Raw genomic sequence first — 26,299 nt, 5'->3', positions numbered from 1 at the left:
CCTTCCTAAAATGAGACCAGTACTGTACACAGTAGTCCAGATGTGGTTTCACCAATGCCCTGTATATCTGAAGCGTAACCTCCCTACTTTTGTACTCAATTATCCTCACAATAAATGATAACATTCTATTAGCTTTGTAATTACTTGCTAAACCTGTATGCTGATCATTTGTGATTCATGCACTAGGACACCTAGATCCCTCTGCACCTCAGAGCTCTGTAATTTTGCAACACTTAGATAATATGTTTTATTTTGACTGCCAAGGTGGACAATTTCATATTTTCCCACACGATACTCCATTTGCCAGATCTTTGCCCACTCACTTAACGTATCTATATCCCTTTGTGACCATCATATGCCTTCTTCACATCTTGGCTTCCTACCTATCTTGTGGTCATCAGCAAATTTAGCAACCATTCCTTCGGTCCTTTTATCCAAGTCATTTATATAAATTGTAAAAAGTTGAGGCCCCAGCAGTGATCCCTGTGGCACACCACATGTTATATCTTGCCAACCAGAAAATGACCCATTTATGCCTATTCTGTTTCGTGTTAGCAAGCCAATCTTCTATCCATGTCAATATGTTACCCACTACACCATGAGCTTTTATTTTTTGCAATGATCTTTTATGTGGCACCTTATCAATGCCTCCTGGAAATCTAAGTACAGTACATCCTCTTTATCCACAGCACATGTCACTCTTTCAAAGAACTCCAATAAATTGGTTAAACATGATTTCCCTTTCACAAAACCGTTTTTACTCTGCCTGATTACTTTGAATTTTTCCAGGTGCTCTGCTTTAACATCTATAATGGTTTCTAACATTTTCCCTATGACAGATGTTAAACTAACTGGCCTATAGTTTCTTGCTTTCTGCCTCCCTCTCTTTTTGAATAAAGGAGTTGCATTCGCTATTTTCCAGTCTAATGGAACCTTCCCTGAATCTAGGAAATTTAAAACCAATGCATCAACCATCTCCCTAGCCACTACTTTTAAGACCCTAGGATGAAGTCCATCAGGACCCTTGGGACTTGTCAGCCCACAGCTCCAACAATTTGCACAGTACCACTTCCTGGTGATTGTCATTTTTTTTCCTCCTCCCTTCCATTTCCTGATGTATGACTATTTCTGGGATGTTACTTGAATGCTCTATAGTGAGGATCGATGTAAAACATGTGTTCAATTTATCTGCCATCTCCTTATTTTCCATTAATTCCCCAGACTCACTTCCTGTAGGACCAATGCTCGCTTTAATTCTTTTTTAATTATTGAAATTCTTCATATTTCTAGCTAGCTTTTTATCGTACTCTAATTTTTCTTTTCTTATCAATATTTTAGTCATTCTTTGCTGTTTTTTATTTTCTGTCCAATCTTCTGACCTGCCAATCTTTGCGCAATTATATGCTTTTTCTTTAAGTTTGATACTATCTTAAGCTTTTTTTATTTAACTATGAGTGGTGGGTCCTGCACTTGGACTTTTCTTTCTCTTTGGAATGTATCTATTCTGTGTATTCTGAAATATCTCCTTAAATGCCTGCCACTGCATCCCTATGGACCTAACCCTTAATCTGATTTGCCAGTTTACTTTAGCTAGCTCTGCTTTCATGCCCTCACAATTGCCATTATTTAAGTTTAAAATACTAGCCTTAGACCTACTCTTCTGTCCCTCAAACTGAATATAAAACTCAATCACATGATTGCTGCTACCTAGGGGCACCTTCCCTATGAGGTAATTAATTAAAGCTATCTTTTTGCACGATACCAGGTCTCGTATAGCCTGCTCTCTGGTTAGCGCCAGATTATGCTGTTCTAAGAAACTATCCTGAAAACATTCTATGATTTCTCATCTAGGCTACCTTTGCCCATCTGATTTTTCCAGTCATATGTAGATTAAAATCCCCATGATTATCGCTGTACCTTTCTGACAAGCTCCCAATTATTTCCTCCTTTATACCTTGTCCTACCATATGGTTTTTGTTAGGGGGCCTGTACATCACTCCCACAAGTGATTTCTAGTCTTCATCATTTTTCATCTCTACCCAAACTGCTTCTACATCCTGGTTTCCTGAACTTAGGCCATCACTCTCTAATAAGATCATCCTTATTTAAGAGAGCCACTCCTCCACCTTTTCCTAGCTTCCCGTCCTTCCTTTGTCTAATGCTTTTATCTCTGTCTGCTGTTCCTGGAATTTGTAGACCTTGGTTGAACTCACTCATGCAGATGTTCCTCTCAAGTATTCAGTACTAATTTTGTGGTCAGACTTTAAGCTTTTGAGTCCGAATTTTCTAGAAACTTCCACCATAGTAATGATACCTTTGGCATACGCCATTCCTTAAATATAGAAGTTCCAGGAGAAAATGAAGTAAGCGTGTTATGTCATTAGTTGTGTTATATCAGAATTTACCTGTACATAAAGCGGTGTTTTGCCAATAGGTTTATCTAAACCAATGAAAGTTTCTTATTGCTGGACCCATCATTGTGGATAGCAACAATTGGCTAATTTGCTCGACTTAATAAAAACAAAATACTGTGGATGTTGGAAATCTGAAACTAAAACAAAGCGCTGGATATACTCTGCTGGCTTGGCAGCATCTGTAGAGAGAGAAAAACCGTTTCTCTCTGCCAGACGTGCTGAGTATTTCCAACGCTTTTGGCTTTTATGCTCAACTTAACTCTGTTTTCACGCCACCTGAACTGAAAACTAATAGTGCAAACGGTCTTGACTGTTACGAGGAGCTAAAATGTTTTTTGCTGATCGAGACAGTGAGTGGGTGACATTTCACCAAGAGAAACTAATCTTGTTAATTACTTAAATGTACAATGGAGAAGAAAATGGTATATCAAATTATTGCCATTTGCTTATTTTTGTGATTTGACCAGTTTGAACAGTGTGCAGCCCATGAAAAACAAACTTCAGGGAAATTGAAGTTCTAACTGCAAGGAGGACTGTGACAACAGAACTTTAGAAGTGGATCACTTTAAAGGAATTCTGAATCACTATTTTAATGGGGAACAGTGTTCAGAACCTGGGGAAGATTTTTTTCCCTTTTTCAGCCACTTGCATTCATATCATGTGACAGGCTTTAAGAAGGTGATAGCTAGAGTGTCGTGGCCTCAGAAATAAAATAACTGAATTAACTGGCTAGTTCAATGACTGGGTGAGGAGAGGTAATCATGCTCAACTACTCTGTGCACGGATTCATAGAGTCATAGAGGTCTACAGCACAGAAAAAGGCCCTTCAGCCCATCGAGTAGGTCAAACAAGTACCTAACCATTCTAATTCCATTTTCCAGCACTAGGCCCATAGCTATGGCATCACAAGTGCACATCCAAATATGTCTTAAATGTTATGAGGGTTTCTGCCTTTACCGCCCTTTCAGGTAGTGAGTTTCAGATTCCCACAACCCTCTGGTGAAAAAATTCTTCCTGTCATCCCCTCTAAACCTCCTGCCCCTTCCCTTAAATCTGTGCCCCCTGGTTATTGATCCAGCTACCAAGGGGAAAAGTTCTTTCCTGTCTACCCTATCTATGCCCCTCAAAATTTTATACACCTCAATCATGTCCCCCCTCAATCTCCTCAGCTCCAGGGAAAATAACCCCAGCCTATCCAATCTTTCCTCATAACTAAAACTCTCCAGCCCAGGCAACATCTGGTAAATCTCCTCTGCACTCTCGCTAGTGCATTCACATCCTTCCAATAATGTGGATTCCAGAACTGTACGCAATACTCTAGCTGTGGCCTAACCAGCGTTTTACACAGTTCCAGCATAACCTCCCTGCTCTTGTATTCTATGCCTCGGCTAATAAAGGCAAAACCCATTTGCCTTCTTAACCACCTTATCTACTTAATGGACCAGTGGACATGCACACCAAGGTCCCTCTGATCCTCGGTACTTCCCAGGGAACTACCATTCATCGTGTATTCCCGTGCCTTGTTTGCCCTACCCAAGTGCATCACCTCACACTTATCTGGATTAAATTCCATTTGCCACTGATCAGCCCATCTGACCAGCCTGTCTATATCCTCCTATAATCTAAGGCTATCCTCCTCACTATTTACCATCCCACCAATTTTCATGTCATCTGCGAATTTGCTGATCAACCCTCCTACATTCAAGTCTAAATCGTTTAAATATACCACAAACAGCAAGGGCTCCAACACTGATCCCTTTGGAACCTCACTGGACATCGGTATCTAGTCACTAAAACACTCCTCGACCATCACCCCCTGCTTCCTGCCACTCAGCCAATTCTGCATCCAGTTTGCCAAACTGGGCTCTTAGCTTCGTTATCAGTCTCCCATATGGGACCTTATCAAAAGCCTTGCTGAAGTCCAAGTAGACTACGTCAAATACATTGCCCTCATCTACACAGCTGGTCTCTTTGAAAAGTTCAATCAAATTGGTCAGACATGACCTCCCCTTAACAAAACCATCCTGACTGTCATTGATTAATCCTTGCCTCTCCAACTGTAGATTAATTCTGTCCCTCAGAATTTCTTCCAATAGTTTCCCCACCATTGTGGTTAGACTAACTGGCCTGTAGTTCCCTGACTTATCCCTTCCTCCCTTCTTGAATTACGGTACCACATTGGCCGTCCTGCAGTCCATTGGCACCTCTCCTGTGGCCATAGAGGTATTGAAAATTATTGCCAGCGCCCCTGTTGTCTCCCCCCTTGCCTCACTCAACATCCTGGGATACATTTCATCCAGGCTGAAGATTTATCTACTTTTAAGCCTGCCAGACTACTTAGAACCTCCTCCCTTTCTATGATAACTTCTTTAATTATATCACAGTCCTTCTGCCTGATTTCCATACCCCTGTCGTCCCTCTCAATTGTGAACACTGACAATAAGTATTCATTTAGAACCCTACTTACGTTTTCCGGCTCCACACACAAATTACCAATGTGGCCCATAATGGGCCCTACTCTTTCCATAGTTATCCTCTTACTCTTAATATACTTGTAAAATAACTTTGGATTTTCCTTTATTTTACCTGCCAAGGTTTTTGCATGCCCCCTTTTTGCTCTCCCAATTTCCTTTTTAAGTTCCCCCCCCCCTACACATTCTATACTCTAGGACTTCCGCTGTTTTGAGCCCTCGGTATCTGCCATGAGCCTCCCTTTTTCTCTTTGTTCAATCCCTCAACATCCAGGGTTCCCTGGATTTGTTAGTCGCACCTTTTATTTTTACTGGAATTTGTTGGCCCTGTACTCCCTATTCCTTCCTTGAATGAGTCCCACTGCTCTGACGCAGATTTACCTAAAAGTAGCTGCTCCCAGTCCACTCTGGCCAAATCATATCTGATCTTATTAAAATCGACCTTGCTCCAATTTAGAACTCTGATTTCTGGCCCACCATTGTCCTTTTCCATAACAACCTTGAGTCTAACGGAGTTATGATCACTATCTGCAAAATGCTCCCCCACTGATACCTCTACTGCTTGCCCGGCTTCATTCCCTAAAATTAAGTCCAAGACTGCCCCCTCTCTCGTAGGACCTTCTACGTACTGGCTTAAAAAGCTCTCCTGAATGCATTTTAAGAATTCCGCCCCATCTAAACCTATCACACTATAACTAACCCAGTTAACGCGGGGAAGTTGAAATCCCCTACTATTACTATCCTATTATTTTTACACTGCTGTGAAATTTGCCTACATATCTGCTCTTCTATTTCTCTCTTGACTGGGGGCCAATAGTACACTCCCAGCAATGTGATTGCTCCATTTTTGTTTTTAAGTTCTACCCATATGGCTTCATTTGAGGAGCCTTCTAAGATGTTATCCCTCCTTACTGTTGTAATTGATTCCTTGATCAATATTGCGATACCCACTCCTCTTTAGCTACTTCCTGTCTCGCCTGAAGACCCTATATCCTGGAATATTGAGCTGCTAATCCAGCCCCCCCAACCATGTCTAGTGGAAACATGTTAGTGGAAACCCCAAAGTATTCCACTAAAGCAAAGTTAGTATCTAAGCATTCAGTTCACAACCTGGATGCACACCAGTGTATATAATTATTCAAATATGTCAGCAAAAGAACAACTGCGCTTATCCAAGTATTCGAGTTCTCAAAATAAAAATAATTAATTGTAGTTGGGTGAACAGATTATTTTCCATCTAGTCAACAACACAAAGTGGAGCAATTGGGTAAAAGATTTTAAATTACTTTTTAAAGACTGGTTGAGAATAAAATGTATTGTTAAAACTAACAGCAAAAGAAAGCGGCAGAAAGATAAGAATTTGTGTACAGGGAATAGATGGGTTGAACAGTGGTAATGTCTTAAAATTCCCCCAATTTCTTCCTCCTTTCTGGAGTACCATCTGGATACCAGTAGTCCCCTAGTATCTTGCTGAAGTGTCCAATCATCCTGTTTGATCCTAGCTGCTGAGGTTCAATGGGCCTTTGAATAATAAAGAACTTTTCAATAAGAAAAATCCTGGTCTAGCTTGATGTCCACACACTTGTGTTTTCTAGCAGAAGCCATTAAATATTAAATTGAAGCAAGAATCCTGTCTGATTATTTTCTGCTCTTCCTCCTAGCAGCCTGAGGGCTCTGAGGTAATTGTGGCAATATCACCATGATCCCAGCTCAGCTAATTCAGTACATAATGGAAATGAAGCCTGGGATCTTTTTTATCTGTTTATACTCACTAGGCTGTTAATGGGTCATTTAAATTTATTTAAAGTTGTGTTTTAAGAGTTAATAGAAATCAAAGCTCGGCCAGACATTTGAGTACCCATAGTGTTTCATTTCAACATCACCAGCATGCAAGCTGAAAACTCGAAAAACAACCAGCCCTTGGAGATTGGAATTTCCCTGAACATGTAAGCAGTCATGGTTAAAGGAGCAAAGGGAATTACCTAATTAACTATTTTGTTTTAATTACAATGCCATTTAGTACTTAGGTGCTGGTATAGAAGGTTTCATCATTGGAACAGATGCGATGAAAACAGAGAAACTGGGAGAATGGAACAGAATATTTCCAGGAAGCAGAGTTTGAGGAATTGTAGTCAAGGTAGCTGTGGGAGTCCATGGGCTTACAGTGAATATCAATTCATTATCTCCATTTCTGGGAGTAGGCTGAGAAGTAGAGGAAGGAAATGGGTCAGAGATGGACCATGTGAAGGTGAGAGAAGTGGAAATCGGAAGCAAAGTGGATGAAATTTTCCAGTTCTGGGGGACGAGCAGGAAACAGCACCAATACATTCATCAATTTTACTAGAAAAAGCAATGAGGGAGGGGGCCCCTGAGTAGGACTGGAACAAGGAGTGTTCCACATATCCCACAAAAATGGCAGGCATAGCTCAAAGCCATGCAAGTACCCAGGACACTTTTTCTTTGGAGGAAGTCAGAGGAGCTAAAGGAGAATTCATTTAATGTGAGAATAAGTTCTGTAAGTTCTTGCAGATCATATATTGATTCAGATCCTTCATGTACAGGTTAATATCATTTTGATATACTGTTACATTATTTTAAATGGAACTACGCAACTAATAAATTTAAATAAGCAGTGGTACTTCAGTACAATCTAATTCAAGTAAAAGGTTGCTTTTTTGAAGTTGATGTACATGAATATTCTTTTTTAAATTTGCAGCTTGTTCACTTGTACCTTACCAGTAGTTCAATAGTCCCTATCTGTACAATATGAGCTGAAAGAAGTGCACATTAAACTTGGAATTAATATTTTTTATTCAGCATGGTTATTGCTGAACGCATGGAAAAATGGGGAGAATTGTTCGTGACTTAAGCGCCAAATACCCATTGATCTGAAACACACATTGGAGTTACACACCTGTTGTGCAAGTGTGTCATTTTACCAAATAGGCCAAGAAGACTGCAATTAAACATTCCTACCCATCTACAGCTTCATTCTGTTTTTCGATCAACTGTAATGATTGATTAAATGTACTTTCGACAGGCAAGAATAGGGTTGATGGAGGTGGGACTGCTAGGAAAATTGCCTAATTTTCATCATGTGACCTTATTTGAAAAAGATAGACAATTACAGTGGTTAAAAAGCCATTCACTATGTAGTCTGAAGGACCACTGTTTTTTCCAAGAATGTTTGGCCATCTCAAATAGCAAGGAAAATAAAACTGATAAATTTGCAAGTAGAATCATGTGTTTTGCTCTTGTATCACAGTTATATGTCAATTAATTAGAATAAACTGCTTAACGTTTTATACTCATTTTATGATCATAACTGCTTTTGCTATGCACAGATGTAGACTAAGCATTAGTTTACAAAAAGTACTTCAATCTGGTAGACTTTATTTCAACTATGTCTTCCTATCCATTTTGTGCTTTTAACAGTAAATGAATACTTGGGATCAGAATCGCCAGTGTTCTTTGAATATAGAGTGAAATACTTGATGAAGTACAAGCATATTGGAGAAGCAATGACATTGACCAAATACTGTGTAAATCATCCTCAAACTGGCACAAACAAGTATTTTCTCCACTTATTTTTAACATGGCTATGCCGCTCCTCACCAGAAGAAATCTTGCTGCAGGAGGTAAGGTTATACAATGTGCTTCATTTGTAAACATTTTGATTTGAAAAAAAGTTTCTCATTTTGAAAGTATTCTAGTGTAATTTTTATAAAGTAGTAAGCAAGTAGGCAAAATAATTTATTTTTCCAATGCCTCCTATCAACTTAAGTTTCCTCCTTCACCATGGGCATCCAATCTCTCTACACCTCCATCTCCCACCAAGACAGCCTGAGGGCTCTTCGCTTTTTCCTCAAACAGAGGACAAACCAATCCCCATCCACCACCACACTTCTCCATCTGGCTGAACTTACAGAACTTATTCTCACATTAAATGAATTCTCCTTTAGCTCCTCTGACTTCCTCCAAAGAAAAAGTGTCCTGGGTACTTGCATGGCTTTGAGCTATGCCTGCCATTTTTGTGGGATATGTGGAACACTCCTTGTTCCAGTCCTACTCAGGGGCCCCCTCCCTCATTGCTTTTTCTAGTAAAATCGATGAATGTATTGGTGCTGTTTCCTGCTCGCCCCCCAGAACTGGAAAATTTCATCCACTTTGCTTCCGATTTCCACTTCTCTCACCTTCACATGGTCCATCTCTGACCCATTTCCTTCCTCTACTTCTCAGCTTACTCCCAGAAATGGAGATGATGAATTGATATTCACTGTAAGCCCATGGACTCCCACAGCTACCTTGACTACAATTCCTCAAACTCTGCTTCCTGGAAATATTCTGTTCCATTCTCCCAGTTTCTCTGTTTTCATCGCATCTGTTCCAATGATGAAACCTTCTATACCAGTGCTTCTGATATATTCTCCTTTCTCTTTAACCATGGATCCTCCCTGATCATGGTTTACAAGATCCTCGACTGTGTCCGTTCCATTTCATGCACTTCTGCTCTCGCCCCTTCCCCGCCCTCCCAGAACCACAATAGAGTTCCTTTGTACTCACCTTCCAGTCCACCAGCCTTCATATTCAATGGATATTTTGCCCTATTTCTCCAACTCCAGCGTGATGCAACCACTGAATACACCTTTCCCTCCTTTTTCCTTTCAGCATTCCAAAGGGACAGTTCCCTCTGCGACATTCTAGTTTCTAGTCCACTTCTCAGTCACCCCCAGCAATCCTCCCCTTTCCACACTCCCCTTTCACTTGTGTAAAACCTATCACGTCTCCAACTTTTTCGAGTGCTGATGAAAGGTCATTGACCTGAAACATTAACTCTGCTGCTGTCTCCAGAGGTGCTGCCTGACCTGCTGAGTATTTCCAGTATTTTTGTTTTTATTTAAAGTAATTTATTTGCTGGATTTCTGACGTACAGTATTTTTGAATATTAATATTGTGTTTGACTACAAAATCTTTTGAACAAAACTTGAAAGTTGAGGACAGAAAGACCATGTCAGCCATTGACAATTGTCTTGCCTTTTAGCATTCAGCTGTATTTTGAATACTAGTCATGTCTTTGCTCTCCTATAATTTCCTGTTTTGCTATTTGATGGAGGTTTTTTTACCTTTTTGACACCTGCTCCAATGTTCCTTTTGAAGCATGATTTGCACACTGTCAAGAAGATATAATAATTCTCATTATATTATTGGAATTTATTGTAAAATAGAGTAATAGTGGGATGTGTCTGTGAGATTTAATTGAATTAGAGGCAGCTAATCTGGGTGCTTTGATCTCAGAAGAGAGGTTAGGTTTGAAATATTAATTAGATAAACATGGGGACGTTTAGAAACATGGGTGTCAAGAGAACATTGCATTTTGAAATAAACCAGACATTTTTGGAGTTGGTGAATCTTAAGGTTACGAGTACGAGAAGCACTTCAAATTTACGAGTTTTTTTTTGTAGTGGTGAGACTGCAATATGGCTTTAGCGGTTGCTCGAACTTGTTTGGGAGTTGAAGTTATAACTTTGGTTTACAAAAGGTAACTAAAGTTGAGTTATTGGAATTGATGGATAAATTACAATTGGAGTTACCTGCGGGGCTAGGAAAGCAGATATAATTGAAGCGATAGCACAGCATTTGAAGTTAGAAGTGATACCTGACACTAGTGAGTCACAGTTGGAGATAGAGCAACTTCAGTTAGAAATGAAGAAGCTTGAACAAACAAAGGAATGAAAAAAACTTGAGCCAGAGGCAGCAGAAAAAGAAAGGGCATTTCAAAGGGATCAAGTGGAAAGGCAGGAGAAAGAAAGGAAACTGGAACTGGAATTCCAGGTGAGAGAGAAGGATAAAGAAAGAGAGGCAAGGGAAAGAGAGCAGGAAAGAAGGCAAACCAGCTTAAAGACTGGAAGTTAAGAAAGAGACCTCGGATTCTGAGGAGAGTTCTGATACTGAAAAAACATTTAACCTAAAACTTAGTGGGGAGATGTTTAAATTTGTACAAGCTCTTTCAAAGCTTGAGGATAATGATGTTGAAGCATTCTTTATTTCATTTCAGAAGATAGCTAAACAGATGAAATGGCCACAAAAACACTGGACATTGTTGTTACAATCTAGGCTGGTGGGTAGAGCACACGAGGTATATGCTTCGCTATCAGAAGAAATGTCAGTGAATTATGATGTGGTAAAAAAGGCTATTTTGAGTACATATGAATCGGCTCCTGAGGCATACAGATAGAAATTTAGGAATTTGAGAAAACAACCTGGGCAAACTTATATTGAGTTTGAAAGAGTAGGGTAAAGTAATTTTCATCGGTAGATATAGGCATTAAAATAGAGACAACATATGTAGCTCTTAAAGATGTAATTCTTTTGGAAGAATTAAAAAATTCCAAATCCTTCAGCAGTGAGAACTCATATGGAGGAACAGAGGGTTGATTCTGTAAGACAAGCAGCAGAGATACCTGATGATTGAGTTAGTTCATATAGCTAAACCTTTTTGTCGTCACCCTTTCAAATCGGAAAAAGGATAGAAAGTGGGAAGGTGAAAGGAGGGTGGGTAGTCAGGGAAGAGGAGTAGGTGGAAATTCTCAGGAATTTTTTTCTCAGAATATAAAGGAAGGTGCTGAGGGTAGAAATGGCATTCAAAAATTGAGGTGTTTTCATTGTAATAAAGTTGGACACAAAGTCAGTTTATCGGAAATTGCAGGGAAAATCTGCTGGAATTATAGGGGTGCAGAAAAGTTCTGGAAATAAGAGTACTGTGGATTCTGAGGTTCAGGCACAGGAGAAACCAATGGTTTGTATACGGATAAAACAGGAAGAATCAGTGATAGGTAAAGAAGTAGGAATGTGTTCACAATTTACCCAAGAGAATTCTGAAGAGCAGGTTGCAGAAATGTTTAGAGATTCTGTACGTGAAGGGAAAGTTTTCCCTTGTCTACAGGGTGGAGTAGGTAAAGATCTTAAAATTTTAAGAAACATAGGAGCTAGTCAATCCTTAATGTTGTGGGATAGTGATATTTGTTGTTCAGAGGGAGTATTGCAGGTACAGGTGGTAATAGGTGGGGTTCATGGAGATGCTAAACCTATTCCATTGTAGAAGGTAAATTTAAAGAGTAAGTGGAAAACAGGCGAAGTGACTGTTGGGGTGGTGGAAAAATTACCATTGCAGGGGTTCAATTTATTCTCGGTAATGATATAGCTAGATCACAAATGTGGGTGATGCCTATGGTAATTGAGCAGCCTGTAGAGGTGTCTTCAACAGAAGTGTTACAGAGAGCATCCTGGATTGTTTCAAGATTGTGTGATAGCGAGATCACAGGCTCATAGGTAGGAAGAAGAAAAACAGGAAGGACAGGCAGTTCAAAGGCAGGAAGAAGGTGTTGAAATCCAGTTAGCTAACTGTGTTTGATAACATTATTCAGGAAGACAGAGAAGGGGACAATTCAGCTGAAGCGTTTAACTCAAGACAGTTAGCAGAGTTACAGAAAAAACTTGCAAATACAACATTTACATCAGAAAGCTTACTCAGAAACAGAGGCAAAATGTATTCCAGAATCTTATTTCTGTAAGGGTAATATTTTAATGAGAAAATGTAGGCCGTATCGTGTTTCAGCAAATGAAAGTTGGTGGAAGGTACGCCAGATTGTTATCCCATTAGGGTATAGAAATGAGATTCTGAGGATAGCTCATGAAATTCCAATTGGGGGACATTTTGGAATTAGAAAGACAGACAAAGATACAAAAACATTTTTTTGTCCTGGATTGCATAAGGGTGTACTCATATTCTATAGAACATGTCACACATGTCAGGTGATAGGGAAACCACAGGCAGTGATTAAGGCGGCACCTTTAATTCCAATTCCAGCATTCGAAGAATCTTTTACTAGGGCCAGGATTGATTGTGTAGGACCCCTCCCTAAGACTAAAAGTGGAAATCTGTATTTACTGACTATAATTGGATGTGTCTGCCAGATTTCCTGAAGCAATACCCTTGAGAAACATTACAACAAAGAAGATTGTGGAAGAGTTAACTAAATTTTATATGAGATATGGTTTACTGAAGGAAATGCAATCCGATCAGGGTTCAAATGTTATGCCAAAGCTGTTTAAGGAAGTAATGAATAGTTTGCGGATAAAACAATTTAAATCAACAGCTTATCACCCTGAGTCACAAGGGGGTTTGGAAAGATGGCATCAAACTCTAAAAGCTATGATGAGAACGTACAGAGAGGATTATCCACAGGATTGGGATAGAGGAATTCCATTCTTGTTATTTTGCTACTGGGGACAATCCTAATGCATTTACTGGTTTTAGTCCTTTCGAACTAGTCTATGGTCATCAGATAAGGGGACCACTGAAATTGATTTATGAGGAATTGGTGGGTCAAAATTCAGAAACTACTCTCCTAGATTACGTACCAAACTTCAGAGAGAGATTAGACAGAGCATGTGAGTTGGCTAGAGAACGTTTAAAGATATCACAGCAAGTGATGAAAGTGAAAGCAGACAGGAAGGCTACAGCTTGGAATTTTGTTGCTGGAAAGAAAGTGCTGGTTCTGTTACCAGTACTGGGTGACTCATTAAAGGCAAGGTTTAGTGAGCCTTACAGGATTGAAAAGAAGTAAATTATTTAATAAATTCTCCAGATAGAAGAAAGGTGCAGAGGGTGTGTCTTGTAAATATGCTTAAAAAGTACTTTGACAGGGAAGAGGACCAAAAGGAGGTGGTAGATAAATAGAAAGAAGAAATAATGCAGGATTCTGAAATTGATTTTCCTCTAATCAAAAAGGATAATGAGGGGGTACTTTAAAATTTAAGTGTAATATTGAATTACCTTCCAGACAAGTGTCAAACTGATCTGCAAAAATTATTGCAGATACACAAAGCTATTTGTGGAAATAAGTTGGGGAGGACAGATTTAGCTATACATGATGTGTCTGTAGAAGTTGCATCTTCCGTAAGGCAACATCCTTATAAGATTAAACCCGGCAAAGTTATCACAAATACAGAAAGAAATTGACTTAATGCTTCAAAATGTTATCATTGAGTCTAGTTGTAGTAACTGGATTTTGCCCATTGTACCGGTACTGAAACCAGAAAGAACACTCAGTCTGTGTGTGGACTATCAAAAGGTGAATGTGGTGACAAAAGCGGATTCATATCCTATACCAAGGTTGGAGGATTGTATTGAGAAAGTGGGACAATCAAAATTTATCACAAAGATTGACTTGCTAAAAGGATATTGGCAAGCACCGTTATTAGAAAGAGCAAAGGGGATATCGGCTTTTGTGACGCCAATGGACTATATCGGTTTAAAGTCATGCCATTTAGTATGAAGAATGCACTTGCGACATTTCAAAGACTGACTAACAAAGTAATTGCAGATCTAAGCAACTGACTTAATAGTTTTCAGCCAGATGTGAGAGGAACACTTACAACATCTGTAAGAATTATTTACTCGATTTGGTGATGAACTTGGCTAAAAGTGAATTTACAAAAGCGCAAGTTACGCGTCAAGGCCGTACCATGGTACATGGTAAGGTGGCTCCGAGAGATGTGAAAGTCAAAGCTATGGTGGATTTCCCAGAGCCTACATCAAAAAGAGAAGTTTTGAGATTTCTGGGCATTAGTGGGTTTTATCAGAAATGTATACCAAATTTTAGCCAAGTGGTTGCTCCACTGACTGAACCATTAAAAAAGAACAAGAAGTTTCAATGGACACAGGAGCGCCAGGAGGCATTTGACAGTTTGAAAACTGTATTAACTACGACACCAGTTTTGAAGGTACACAATTACACCAAGCAATTTAATTTGGCTGTTGATGCAAGTGATATAGGCATTGGGGCTGTATGTTACAAGATGATGACATTGGAATTGAAAAACTGATAGGGTATTTTTCATGCAAGTTGAATGCAAAACAAAGATATTCAATGATTGAAAGGGAGACATTGGGTTTGGTGTTAGCATTGCAGCATTTTGAAATCGGTGGTAAGCAATTCGTCAGAAACAATTGTTTACATAGACCACGATCCTTTAAAGTTTCTGGACAATTTTCGAGACAGAAGTGCAAAGCTTTCAGATGGAGTTTATTACTGCAACCATTTAATCTGCAGATTATACTTGTAGCGGGATGAGAAAACCTGATTGCAGATACTTTATCAAGAGTTTACCAGGTTTACCAGACTGATTCCTGGGATGGCAGGACTGACCTATGAGGAGAGATTGAGTCAGTTAGGATTATATTTGCTGGAGTTCAGAAGAATGAGGGGGGATCTCATAGAAACCTATAAAATTCTAGACTGGGTAGATTCAGGAAGGATGTTCCCGACGTTGGGGAGTCCAGAACCAGGGGGCTTAGTCTGACGATACGGGGTAGACCATTTAGGACTGAGATGAGGAGAAATTTCTTCAGCCACAAAGTGGTAAGCCTGTGGAATTCGCTACCATAGAAAGTATTGAGGCCAAAACATTATGTATTTAAGAAGGAGTTAGATTTAGCTCTTGGGGTGAAAGGGATCAAAGGATATGGGGAGCAAGTGGGAGCAGGCTATTAAGTTGGATGATCAGCCATGATCATAATGAATGGCGGAGCAGGCTCGAAGAGCTGAATGGCCTACTCCTATTTTCTATGTTTCTACGAAGCTTAAGGGAAAAATTGGACATTTAAAAACCTGGACTCTGAAGTGTAATGATTTCTGTTGATACAAAGGATTTGTATATATATTATGTTAATGCATGCATCTGGCAATATAATAGTGTAAGTATATAGATAAGTATAGGAGATAGTATGAGGTGGATTAATAAAAATGAAGCTGTCTTTTTAAATTATGACGGTTCATTTTTCAATACGGAGGGGGATGTCAAGATATAATAATTCTCAATTTTTGAAATTTATTGTAAAATAGAGTAATAGTAAGATGTATCTATGTGTGCGTGTGTGAGATTTATTTGAATTAGAGATAGCTAGTCTGGGTGCTTTGATTTAAGAAGGTATGTTAGGTTTGAAATGTTAATTAGATAAATATGGGGAAGTTCAGAAACATAGGTGTCAAGGGAACATTTGCATTTTGAAATAAACCAGACTAAATTGTTTTCAAAGGAGGGGTGAAATGTGTCACCTAGCCAGGTGAAGTTTAGAAACGTGTGTTTATTTTCCTCAAAGATTACCGATAAAACTTAGTGCTATGAGAGGGCTTTATTATCAGGGAAGTAAAAGTCCAAAGACATAGTGAAACAATGGGTATTTGCATTCAAAGAGGAAGATATGTATAAAGAAGGAGCAAGGGCTATGTGTAAGGGAAGGCATTTTTAAGATCTTACAACTATGTGAAAAAGCCTTCAGCTTCTATGTCTCAAGCTGCTGTCTTCAAAGGACTGAAGTTAAGAAACTCATTTGGAAGTCGACTTGTTCAGGGTGTCATGTTTCTTTGCCTGGGTATTTTAAAGTCTGTGTGCCTTACAGTTGCCTTAACGAAAGTGTAACTGGGAGTTAGATTGAGTAGGGGATTTAGAAGTTATCATAGTAGTAATTTGTAGAACTATGTATGTATTTAACATCATTTCTAATGTTTAATTTAGTTTTATAAAAACCTATAAGACTTGGTGGTCTTATAATACTGAATTCAAGGCATGCATCTTGAAATCTATACAAACTGCAAAACAAGTTGTGACAGTTGTTTAAAGTTTCCCTCTGGGATTTGAACAGCTCGGCATTTACCATCTGCTGTGTCATAACACTTAGGTGCAGTACTGCAAATGTTAAGGCTGTCTTGTCAAAGTTGAGTGTGGGCCAACGACAAATGAACTGAAAATACAAAGGTCTGTGTACCAGGCTTGTGTCCTCAGCCACCTCCTTTAAGGCATGGGTGATTTTTGCAAGCCAAGCAAAGCAGCTGAATAGTTTCTACTTCCACTGCCTCAGAATATTGGGCATCTCCTGGCAAGACAGTGCTGAATATGGAAGTACACCCACGTGCAGGGATCCCAGCATGTTTGCCCTCTTGAGTCAGCAGTGGCTCTGTTCGCTGGGTCTTTTGAGCTGAATGATTGATGGCTGCATCCCCAAAGACATGCTCTATGGCAAGTTTGCCAGCATCACAAGACCACATCTGCGATAAAAAGATGTCTGCAAGTGAAACTTCCCCTTGACTGAGATCAGCATTTATGCATGGGAAGTCCTCGCTGCTGACCGGAGTGTCTGGAGCAGTCAAGAAGGGTGTGGCCAAAACAGAGGCCAAAAGAAATGATCAGATGGCTAAAAGAGAGCCTGCCGGAAGGGAAAAGAAACAGTTGTCCTTGGGCCAACTCTATTCATCTATGCCAGCTAAAGAAGGACTGCCACTCACGAATTGGCCTGTACAGCCACAGCAGACTATGTTCAGTTCAGAAGTGACATACACCCTGGGTGCAATCCGTTGTCTCCCAAGAAGGACAGATGCCAATAATGCAGTACTGCAAATGTCATCTGACCAGTGCATTTTGAAGCCTCAGCTTATTTTTTGTGGACATTTCCTCTACTTTTCTTTGATCCAATATTCCATTTACTTTTTATTGTTCATGTGTGGGTAATGTAGTGTAATAATAGTTATTGAACATAGGCCTGGACTAATGATCCAGAGAATCCTGAGCTCAAATTCAACTATGAATTTGAATTTAGTTTAATAATTCAGGAAGTAAAAAGCTGACATCAGTAAAAATGACCATGAAACGAGCTAGAAGAGACACTGAAACTGATTTTCACATTGAAAGAAAAGGCACAAAGCTGACAGTGGCAATAGTACATTTCTCTGGGATATTCATGATGCTAACCTTTTGAAAAGTATCAAGGGACCAAGAACTTCCTTTTGACTTTTCTCCACTTGTTTTCCTATATGACAGATTGCCAGAATTGACTGCCAAGAAGCCCTTGATGTTATTTGCAGATTGGATTCAGAAGGGCAGGTGGAATTAGCTTGGATTTTGTGTGTGGCATTCCTTACTCAACAGCTAAGAAATGGAAACATGTATTGTACAAGGTAAATATTTTACTACTTATGAGGTTGTGGTCATTCATTTGGGGGATAAAATTGTTTGTCCTGTTTGAGCAATAATTTGTAAACACCATACCAGAAATTAAATAAATTTTGCATGGCTCTCTGTGAAAATGTATTTTATAATAACAGGATCTGCATCCTCCATTTCCCTTTATCTTACAAGCCTGAGAAAGTCGAACAATCTAAAAATTGCATGTGATTTTCTCATTACTCATTGTATTCTGTGCTTATTAGTTGCTGGGTTCCATTTTAGAAACTATTTATTCAACTGTTCTGAAAAGTATAGAACCCATAATTTTTTTTTAGGTAGCGGACAAATATACTTTATACTGCAAAGTATTTGGTCATTTTATAATGTTAGTTTCATGGTTTATATTTATTAATTTTGACTTTGTTTTTGAATTACTGGTACAGAAATTTTCTATCAGTAAATTTTCAAATTTACTTGTGTTTCAAGTTCTTTTTTATTTAAAAAATATTTGGAATAATTAATTGCAAAGCATTGCATGAATCTTATTTGTAAATTAAGTAAAAAAAAACATTGTGGAAACTTAATGACAAGGGTATAGACACACTGGATCTGATCTTGTCGGTTTTTTTTAAACCCTGGTTTCCTTTTGTGTTTTTTCTCCCTTGCTCAGTTTAATTTATTAGCTGTTCATAAAGATACTGCAATGTGGTGTTTCTCAACTGTATTCGTTTGAAGAATGTTAGCAACATTACATTTACATATGTATGGGTACTAGTAGTAGAGTTAAATGTAAGAGTAACATATTTTGAAAACATGTAGATTTTTAAAAATCTTCTTTCTTAGCAGTTATATCTTGTAAATTTACTTCAGACAAAACTTATCGGGTGAACCAGACTAGAAGCAACTAAAAGGCACATCAGTTCATTAGACATAAGCATCTAATTATCCTCTAGTGGTTTCTAGGATAACTCTGTTTTTAACATTTTGCTGTCAACTCCTTTTAAATTTACATAGGGAATTGATATTGGTGTGGAGCAAGCTGCAGCTGAAACTTGATGCATCCAAGCAACACTTTCTAGAGAAGTGTCGTCACCTTTTACTAACATCCAGAAATGTCAATCATATCTTCCTCTTTATTAGGGTTATTCAGAATGAGGTAAGTAACCTTGTGCTGTGCAAGTGAATAAGTGTATTCCATTTTCTGTACTTTTCATGGCTATTCTCAAACTTTTAGCGTCTGCTATTCCAAGTGAATTGGATTGTATGTAAGAGTAGCATTCCATGTGCACAGATCATTAAAATGTCATGTACAGGGACTGTTATGATGCGGCAGATGATGTATGCCCGGTGGATCAAATCCACAAGGGAAATTTAATCATGCTATCACAACGGTTTTGCAATTTGTATTTATTCCGAACAAAAACAAAAATAGTTGAAAAAACTCAGCAGGCCTGACAGCATCTGTGGAGAGCAAGACAGAGTTAACGTTTCAGAAGAGCTCTGATGAAGAGTCATACAGACTCGAAATGTTAACTCTTGTCTTCCTCTCCACAGATGCTGTCAGACCTGCTGAGTTTTTCAACTATTTTTGTTTTTGTTTCAGATTCTAGCATCGGCAGTATTTTGCTTTTATCTTTAATTTATTTTGAAATGCATGCCCTGAATTTAGAAGTAATAAGACTTAGGAGATTTTTTGAAAAACCAAACCACACATTTATTAACAAAATATTTCAAGCGCATACATGGCTTTACAAATTACTACTATAATAACTCCTAAAACCGCTAATTAATCTGGCTTCCAGTTACACCCCTGTTAAGGCAACAGTAAAAACAAACAGATTTTAAACAGATCCAGACAAGTCAACACAATACCCTGGACCGTAGAATTCAAAGTGGCTTTTCCCAGCTTCGGTTTCTGTAGACAGCAGGTTTAATACACAAATATTGGAGGCTTCTCACCTTCCGTTAGATCTTACAATGCCTTCCCTGACACACTGCCTCATTCTCCTTTATACATGTTTCTCCCTTTTAATGTAAATTCCATTGTTCCCATATGTCTTTGGTACTGTACCTTTCTCATAACAGAAATCTTTTCATGATGCTAATATTGTCAATAACCTTTGGAAAAAGTAAACATACTGCTTGGCCTAGCTTCTCTAGCTAGGTGTAAACATCCTACCATCTCTTTGAAATTCAGACTGCCCTGATTTATCTAAAAATACAAATTCTCCTCAGCTTACATTCTAAGACTTCAGCCTTGTTTGTGTTTAACATTTCAAACCTAGCTTCTTTTGATGAGTCAAAGCCTCCAAACCAGCTGTCTCTGATTCAATTAATTCCCCCCCCTACACACACACAAACTATCCAAACCCCACTATTAACCTATTTTTAAAATAAATCAGAATAATATGAGAATTATTATACTTTCATGTCAGGATAAAAAATAATCAAAGGCTAATGGAATGCTGGGCTTTTTATCAAGAACATTAGAATAAAGAAGGATGTAGAGGTTATGCTGCACCTATGCAAAACACTGGTTAGATCATACCTTGGTTCATTTCTCGTAGGAAGGATACATTGGCCGTGGAAAGAATGCAATATAATTTACCAGACTGATGTCTGCACTGTAAGAGTTAACTTAAGAGATGAGATTACGCAAAGGTTGTGTTCCTTGAAATTTAGGTTTAAGGGTGATTTTGTCAAAGTTTTCAAAGTATTAAGGGGAGCTGATAGGATAGTTAGAGAGAAACCATTGGTTGGTGATTCTTGGATTATGGGACATAACCTAAAAATTAGAACCAGGTCTTTCAGGAATAAAGTTAGGAAACCCATTTACATGCCAATGATGATAAAAGTCTAGAACTCTCTTCAGCAAATGGCAAATGATAGTTCAGTTGTTAAATTTAAATCTGGGGTGATGACATTTGTTTAATCAAGGGTATTAAGGGGTAAGAAACAAAGGTGGGTATATGGACTTAAGTTACAGATCAGCAGTAATCTCATTGAATGACAGAACAGGCTCAAAGAGCTAGACCAGACTGATGCATGCACTATCTATCATTTAGAGATTTCAGTTTGGTTTATTAATTAGATAGGCAGCAAGGTTGCGCTTGATGTATGTGGGTAGCAGTGATAATTTATCATTTTTGACTTGAAATGTACTTGTTTTGTCTACAACTTCAACCCCTTTAACTACTACTTGCACATCTGTACTTTAAAATTTTTTTTATTGAACTTTAATTTTGTCTTTTCTGGAAATTTTGTTCATATCTCAAGCTTTCTGTGTTTTTCATTGGAGGACCAACTAGTTATTGGACAAAGATTCTGCACAGCCATTTGTGTATTTTTTGTTCTAAGGAATATTTTACCCTTCCTCTTGTTTGTAGGTATGTTTAATTCTTTGCTGATGACCATGCATTATTAAGTTATTTTACTGGGGTGTGGTGAGGGAGATGCACAATCAGACTGTTTTTCTACTGCACCCTCTCCACAAAAATGTATTTTTTTGTTACTATTTTGAGATGCAAATCAAAAATATCACATTATAGCTTTGGAGAGAAATGTCAGTGTTAGGAATGTATTTTTTTTAATTAGTAAATCTCTGGTTTGTAATGCAAATACCAAATAACCATATGTATTATTTAAATGTTATAGGTCGGAGCTGAAGGCTTGCAATTCTGTGTAGAGCTCTGTGCACGTGCTCTGCGGATTGATTACCAAGATGAACCAAATACTAAAACTTTAGTGTGTAAAACACTCTCATATCTGCTGCCAAATGATTTGGATTTCTGTAGGGCTTGCACTATTACAGTTTTTTTCTCTGAGTGTACATTAGAATCTTTTCATGCTGTTGAAAATCTGTACAGTCAGCCAGATCAGCTATACACTGAAGATACTAGCTCGGTTCCAAGTTTCCTGCGCTGCGAGCTGCTGCTTGTTTTAAAAACCACCTGGCCTTTTGATCCAGAATTTTGGGACTGGCGAATTTTGAAGAAAAATTGCCTCGCTCTAATGCGTGACAAAGTGGCCTTAATTAATGCACGTGGATGTCAGCTCATTGTGAAGCATGGAGATAGCTTGTCGTCTAGTGGAAATACAGAAATCAAGACTAAGGAAAAACCTACTAAAATGTTGCAGCTAAACCCAGATGCACCCAGGGCAGATGGCCACGTTGCCTCAATGCACCGCTGCGTGTTGTGCAAAAAGGAGTTTCTTGGTGGGCACATTGTACGCCATGCACAAGTTCATCAGCAAAAAGGTGCCTTTTCTTGCCTAATTTGTGCAAGAAAGTTCAGGTTGAGGGGACAAATGCTGAAGCATTTAAGGACTCATGTGAGGAAGCTTCGAAAGCAAGAGCTTGCTGCTCATACAAATGCTCAAGAATCTTCTAGTGTTACTGCTGGTTTGCAGGAAACCTGTACACTAGTAAATGGAATTCTTGATAATGGAAACAGATCAACGACTTCAGAATCTGCTAGTGTAGACGAACAGAGTAACTGCAAAACATTAACAGGAGCTGAGGATATTAAAGTTAATGTTGCTGATGTTCCAAATGAGCCACACTGTTCAACTGGTCTAGATGGAGCACAGAACAAGAATTTGAAAACTCAGGAAGATGCTAACCAAGATGTTGCTCCTCAAGCAAATGATGATATAGTTGATCAAGTGACAAAAGAAGCGTTTAGTTCAGATGCAGCTACTGTTCCTACCAAAAAGAAAATGAAGAACTGTGTTCTTACTAAACAAAGTTTCACAGGGCACAAAAATAATGGAGCTCTATGCAGACAAGAACAGGTGCAAGATGGTTCTGTTTCAAAAGACAAAGCAGTAAATGAGAGTGAAAGTGAAGGTTTCCTTTCTTGTCCAGGCCATGGTTGTTCAAAGGTCTTCACCAAGATACAGTTTCTGACTAAGCATGCACGGAAATGTCACTCCTCTGATGAAAATGTGCAAGATTACCTAATGAAGTGGTATAAGGGCAAGTGCCGTTATTGCCAAAGAAAATTCATGTATTCCCAGCATTTAATTGACCACCTAAAAAGACATCAGTATCCTAAATTATATTTCTGTTTACAATGCGACTGTAATCAGACGTTTAAATCTGCTTCAGAACTTGCGACTCATACCAAGGGTCATGAAGCTTTTCAAGCACAGTGCAGCTTTCGTGATTGTGACAAATTGTTTGATGAACTCGATATGCTTTATGAGCATGAGGCACAACATTACTTAAGCAGCAAACCTATCCGATTCACTGAATGTGATAAAAGAAATTTTCAGACAAGCAAAGTACTGAGCCACCGAGCAAAAGCAAGTGAAGATAAATGCTTAAAACATGAACAGAATGCTGTAGAATTGCTTGTTCCATTGTGGAAGTCCCGAAAAGAATTTTCAGAACCAAAGACCTACCTTCACAGTATGGTTAGCAAACAAAGTGGAAATCAAAATGGAAATGGCATGTTAAATGATACCGTGCATGCTTCCGTTGAATCAGATCAGAAAACCTTGGTTGTTGAATCAGGCAGCATAAATTGTTGTATTAATAATGAACAAATAGTAAATGGGCACAGTACACTGAAAGAGACTTTGAGTGAGTCAAATACAAATCCATTTTACTCAGGTGATGTGTCAAGTGATAGGATTGCTGATTCCGATAAGACCAGTCTTTCAGCAGATGCTTCAGGCTCAGGGTCTACATCAGTAGTGTTGCATAACAATGTTTCGAAAGGTGTTGTAAGGGAAGAAACCGCAACAATGTCACAGAATAGCAGCAATCTGTCACAGCAAAGTAAGGTTCCTTCAGTTTTGCAATCATCCTCTAGCCAAGAGCAGAAGAGTAGTAGTGGTAGGGAAGAACATAAGACTTATGGCAGACCACAAAAGTACTACAGACCACAGCCACCAAGCTACCTAGATGAACGATATATCAGTATGCCAAAACGAAGGAAGTTAGCCACAGACTCAAATCATCCTCCCAGTTCACATGCGAATGCAGTTAATGTGAAAAATGAACGACACATATGTCGGAAATGTTTCATGATCTTCAACAGCATTGAAACATTGGAAGGGCACAACACCCAGGATAATTGTAGACCGCTCTTTGTAATGGAATCAGATAGTGACTAGGGTAAGTTGCATGATTTAAACTCAGTTCTCAAAGTATAAGTGACTTAGTTAATAAGTAGAATCCATAACTTTATACTGTTTGAAATGGGCTGCAAATAACTAAGCTGATGGTTTCAATGCGATTAAATTTAGCAGTTTGTGCACTTTATGTAATGCCCGATATGAAGTAACATTCTTGTAAAGGACTTAAAAGATGAGTTTATACAGGTAACAATGCTGAAAAGACTCTGGTTATTCTTATTGATGGGAATTTGTACTTAAATTTCTCTCATTTGCTTACTCGGGAACATAAAACTCGTGTAAAGCAAGCATAAATGCAAGGCTAGCAATGGAGGTAATAGCAAGTAGAATGCTATCTTTTGTCAAGGTATCTCTCTCCTTGTCTCTCTTGTTCCAATTCCTGTTCCATTCTATAGATGGGGGAATGGCCAGTGGAAGGCTATTCCTCCTGCTTAACAGTTTGATTAAGTATAATGCAGGCCTTAGTCAGAAAGTTTAATTTTTTAATTGAAAAATCACCGAACATGGTATCAAACTCCAGAAACCTGTTACACTGATTCAAGTGACTTTACACTGTGTTGCACCTACATTACTAGATTTTGTGTGAGAGTGCAGAAAAATTGCATAACATTCTGAGTCAACACATGCAGCACGTTGTTCATACACTATGTAGCCTAAAGTTTAGTGGTGTGATTTAGTCCTTGCTAGAAATTATAGATTGGTCAGCATGTTTGAGTTGACTGTAGAAAACAAAATCCTCCTTATATGTAAGTAGTTTTCAACAATCTCTATAGCAGTTTGACCTGCTGTACATATGAGCCTTGCTGCTTATAGAACTGTTTCCTGACTTGATGTAGCCACTGATTTCATTTAATTGCTTGGGGGTATTAACATTTTGGGACATTTATCTTTATAGTAAAGATGGAAATTGAGCACTTATAACCGTTCATATACACATGAAATTGAACTGTTATATTACTGAAAAAATAAATTTTTTGTTGAAGCTTTTCATCTTGCACTCATCGGGATAATTCACAAGAATACCAAATGTAAAAGGAACAACAATTTATACTGTATAAGAGAGTGCAGATTGATTGGTAAGTGGACTCTGATAGAGGCGTTGCTATGGAGAATGCACCAGTTGATCATGGCTGGTGGTTAACTGCCAAGTATTTGAAATTTGAACCAGACAGCTTGACTCTTGAGGAATGAACCAGTGAATGGCTGTCACTTATTTTGTTTAGCTGAAACAGACAGTGTTTACATGTTCTTTCTGTTTGCAAAGAACAGGGACCTGTGTACTAATATATGTAGTTTTCCAGTACATGCAAACATATCACTCTACGAGTCCGACTGACAATCTTAAATTGGTTGTCAGAGTAATTCTTAGCACACTGACGATTATTTAGCGAATATTGTCCACGCATGGAATCACCTCTAATGTTGGACACTGCGTTTTGAGTTTTTCAAGCACGGGCTGGTTGAGTACGGCCTGTACCTTGCCGAAGGGGCATGCTGTTTGATATGATCTGCCAGTCTCTGGGACATATGGCTTTCATACCTAGCATTGCACTGGAACTGGAATTCATATGCTATATTACTCAGTTGTTTGATAGGCAGAATATCTTTTTGGCTTGACGGCAGCATGCTTAGTGGCAAATACCACATGTTGCTATGGTATAGTAGTAGTGTGAAACAGCTAGCTTCACCTGTTGCTCAAATTTTTGAGATACTATTTGCTTCCAGGGTAATCTGAGGTAGTCTGGGTGCTTTTCAGGGCCGAACATGATGGCCTTGTGTTCATGAGTTTGCGTGATATGCAATGCAAAATGATTTGATCAGGGTAGCCATTATCCTGCAGGATACCTTTGATGCGTCCTATTTCCAGTGAAGGTAGACCGTGGTAGAGAAGCCCCTGGCAGACTGCTCAATTAATACATCAAGGAAAGGGAGTTCATTTGACTGTACAATTTCAATGAATTTGAGCACATGATGGAGCCCATTAAGACATGAAAGCAAATTATTACATGCAGCTGCACATTTAAATATAGCAAACGTACCATCCACATATCAGAAATATGCAAGGGTATGAGATTGGGTGTCATTCCTTCAAATGCAGGTCACTTTCGGCCCTGAAAAATGCCCAGTCTACCTCCGATTACCCTGGAAAGGCAAAGTATCTTAAAAATTTGAGCAACAGGTGAAGCCAGCTGCTTCATGCTGCTACTATATAGTAGCAACACGAGTGGTATTCGCCGCTACGAGGATGCTGATGTTGTGCCTATC

At 38.7% G+C, this 26,299-nt stretch overlaps 1 protein-coding gene across 3 annotated transcripts in view; it reads left to right on the top strand.

Moving 5' to 3' along the window:
• LOC121290377 (zinc finger protein 654-like) overlaps window positions 1-26,299 on the top strand; it is a 66,470-nt gene that overhangs the window by 35,187 nt on the left and 4,984 nt on the right. For all 3 annotated transcript variants that reach the window (XM_041210770.1, XM_041210771.1, XM_041210772.1), the window contains 4 exons: window positions 8,321-8,523; window positions 17,765-17,901; window positions 18,905-19,046; window positions 21,545-24,014. In XM_041210770.1, the coding sequence (XP_041066704.1) occupies window positions 8,321-8,523; window positions 17,765-17,901; window positions 18,905-19,046; window positions 21,545-24,013 (2,951 nt within the window). In that variant the 3' untranslated portion in view covers window position 24,014. The remainder of the gene's footprint in view (window positions 1-8,320; window positions 8,524-17,764; window positions 17,902-18,904; window positions 19,047-21,544; window positions 24,015-26,299) is intronic.

The sequence above is a fragment of the Carcharodon carcharias genome, chromosome 18, assembly GCF_017639515.1.
Source record: "Carcharodon carcharias isolate sCarCar2 chromosome 18, sCarCar2.pri, whole genome shotgun sequence".
Classification (NCBI taxonomy): domain Eukaryota; kingdom Metazoa; phylum Chordata; class Chondrichthyes; order Lamniformes; family Lamnidae; genus Carcharodon; species Carcharodon carcharias.
The sequence above is the reverse complement of the archived record's forward strand: the minus strand, read 5'-3'. Positions and strand labels throughout refer to the sequence as shown.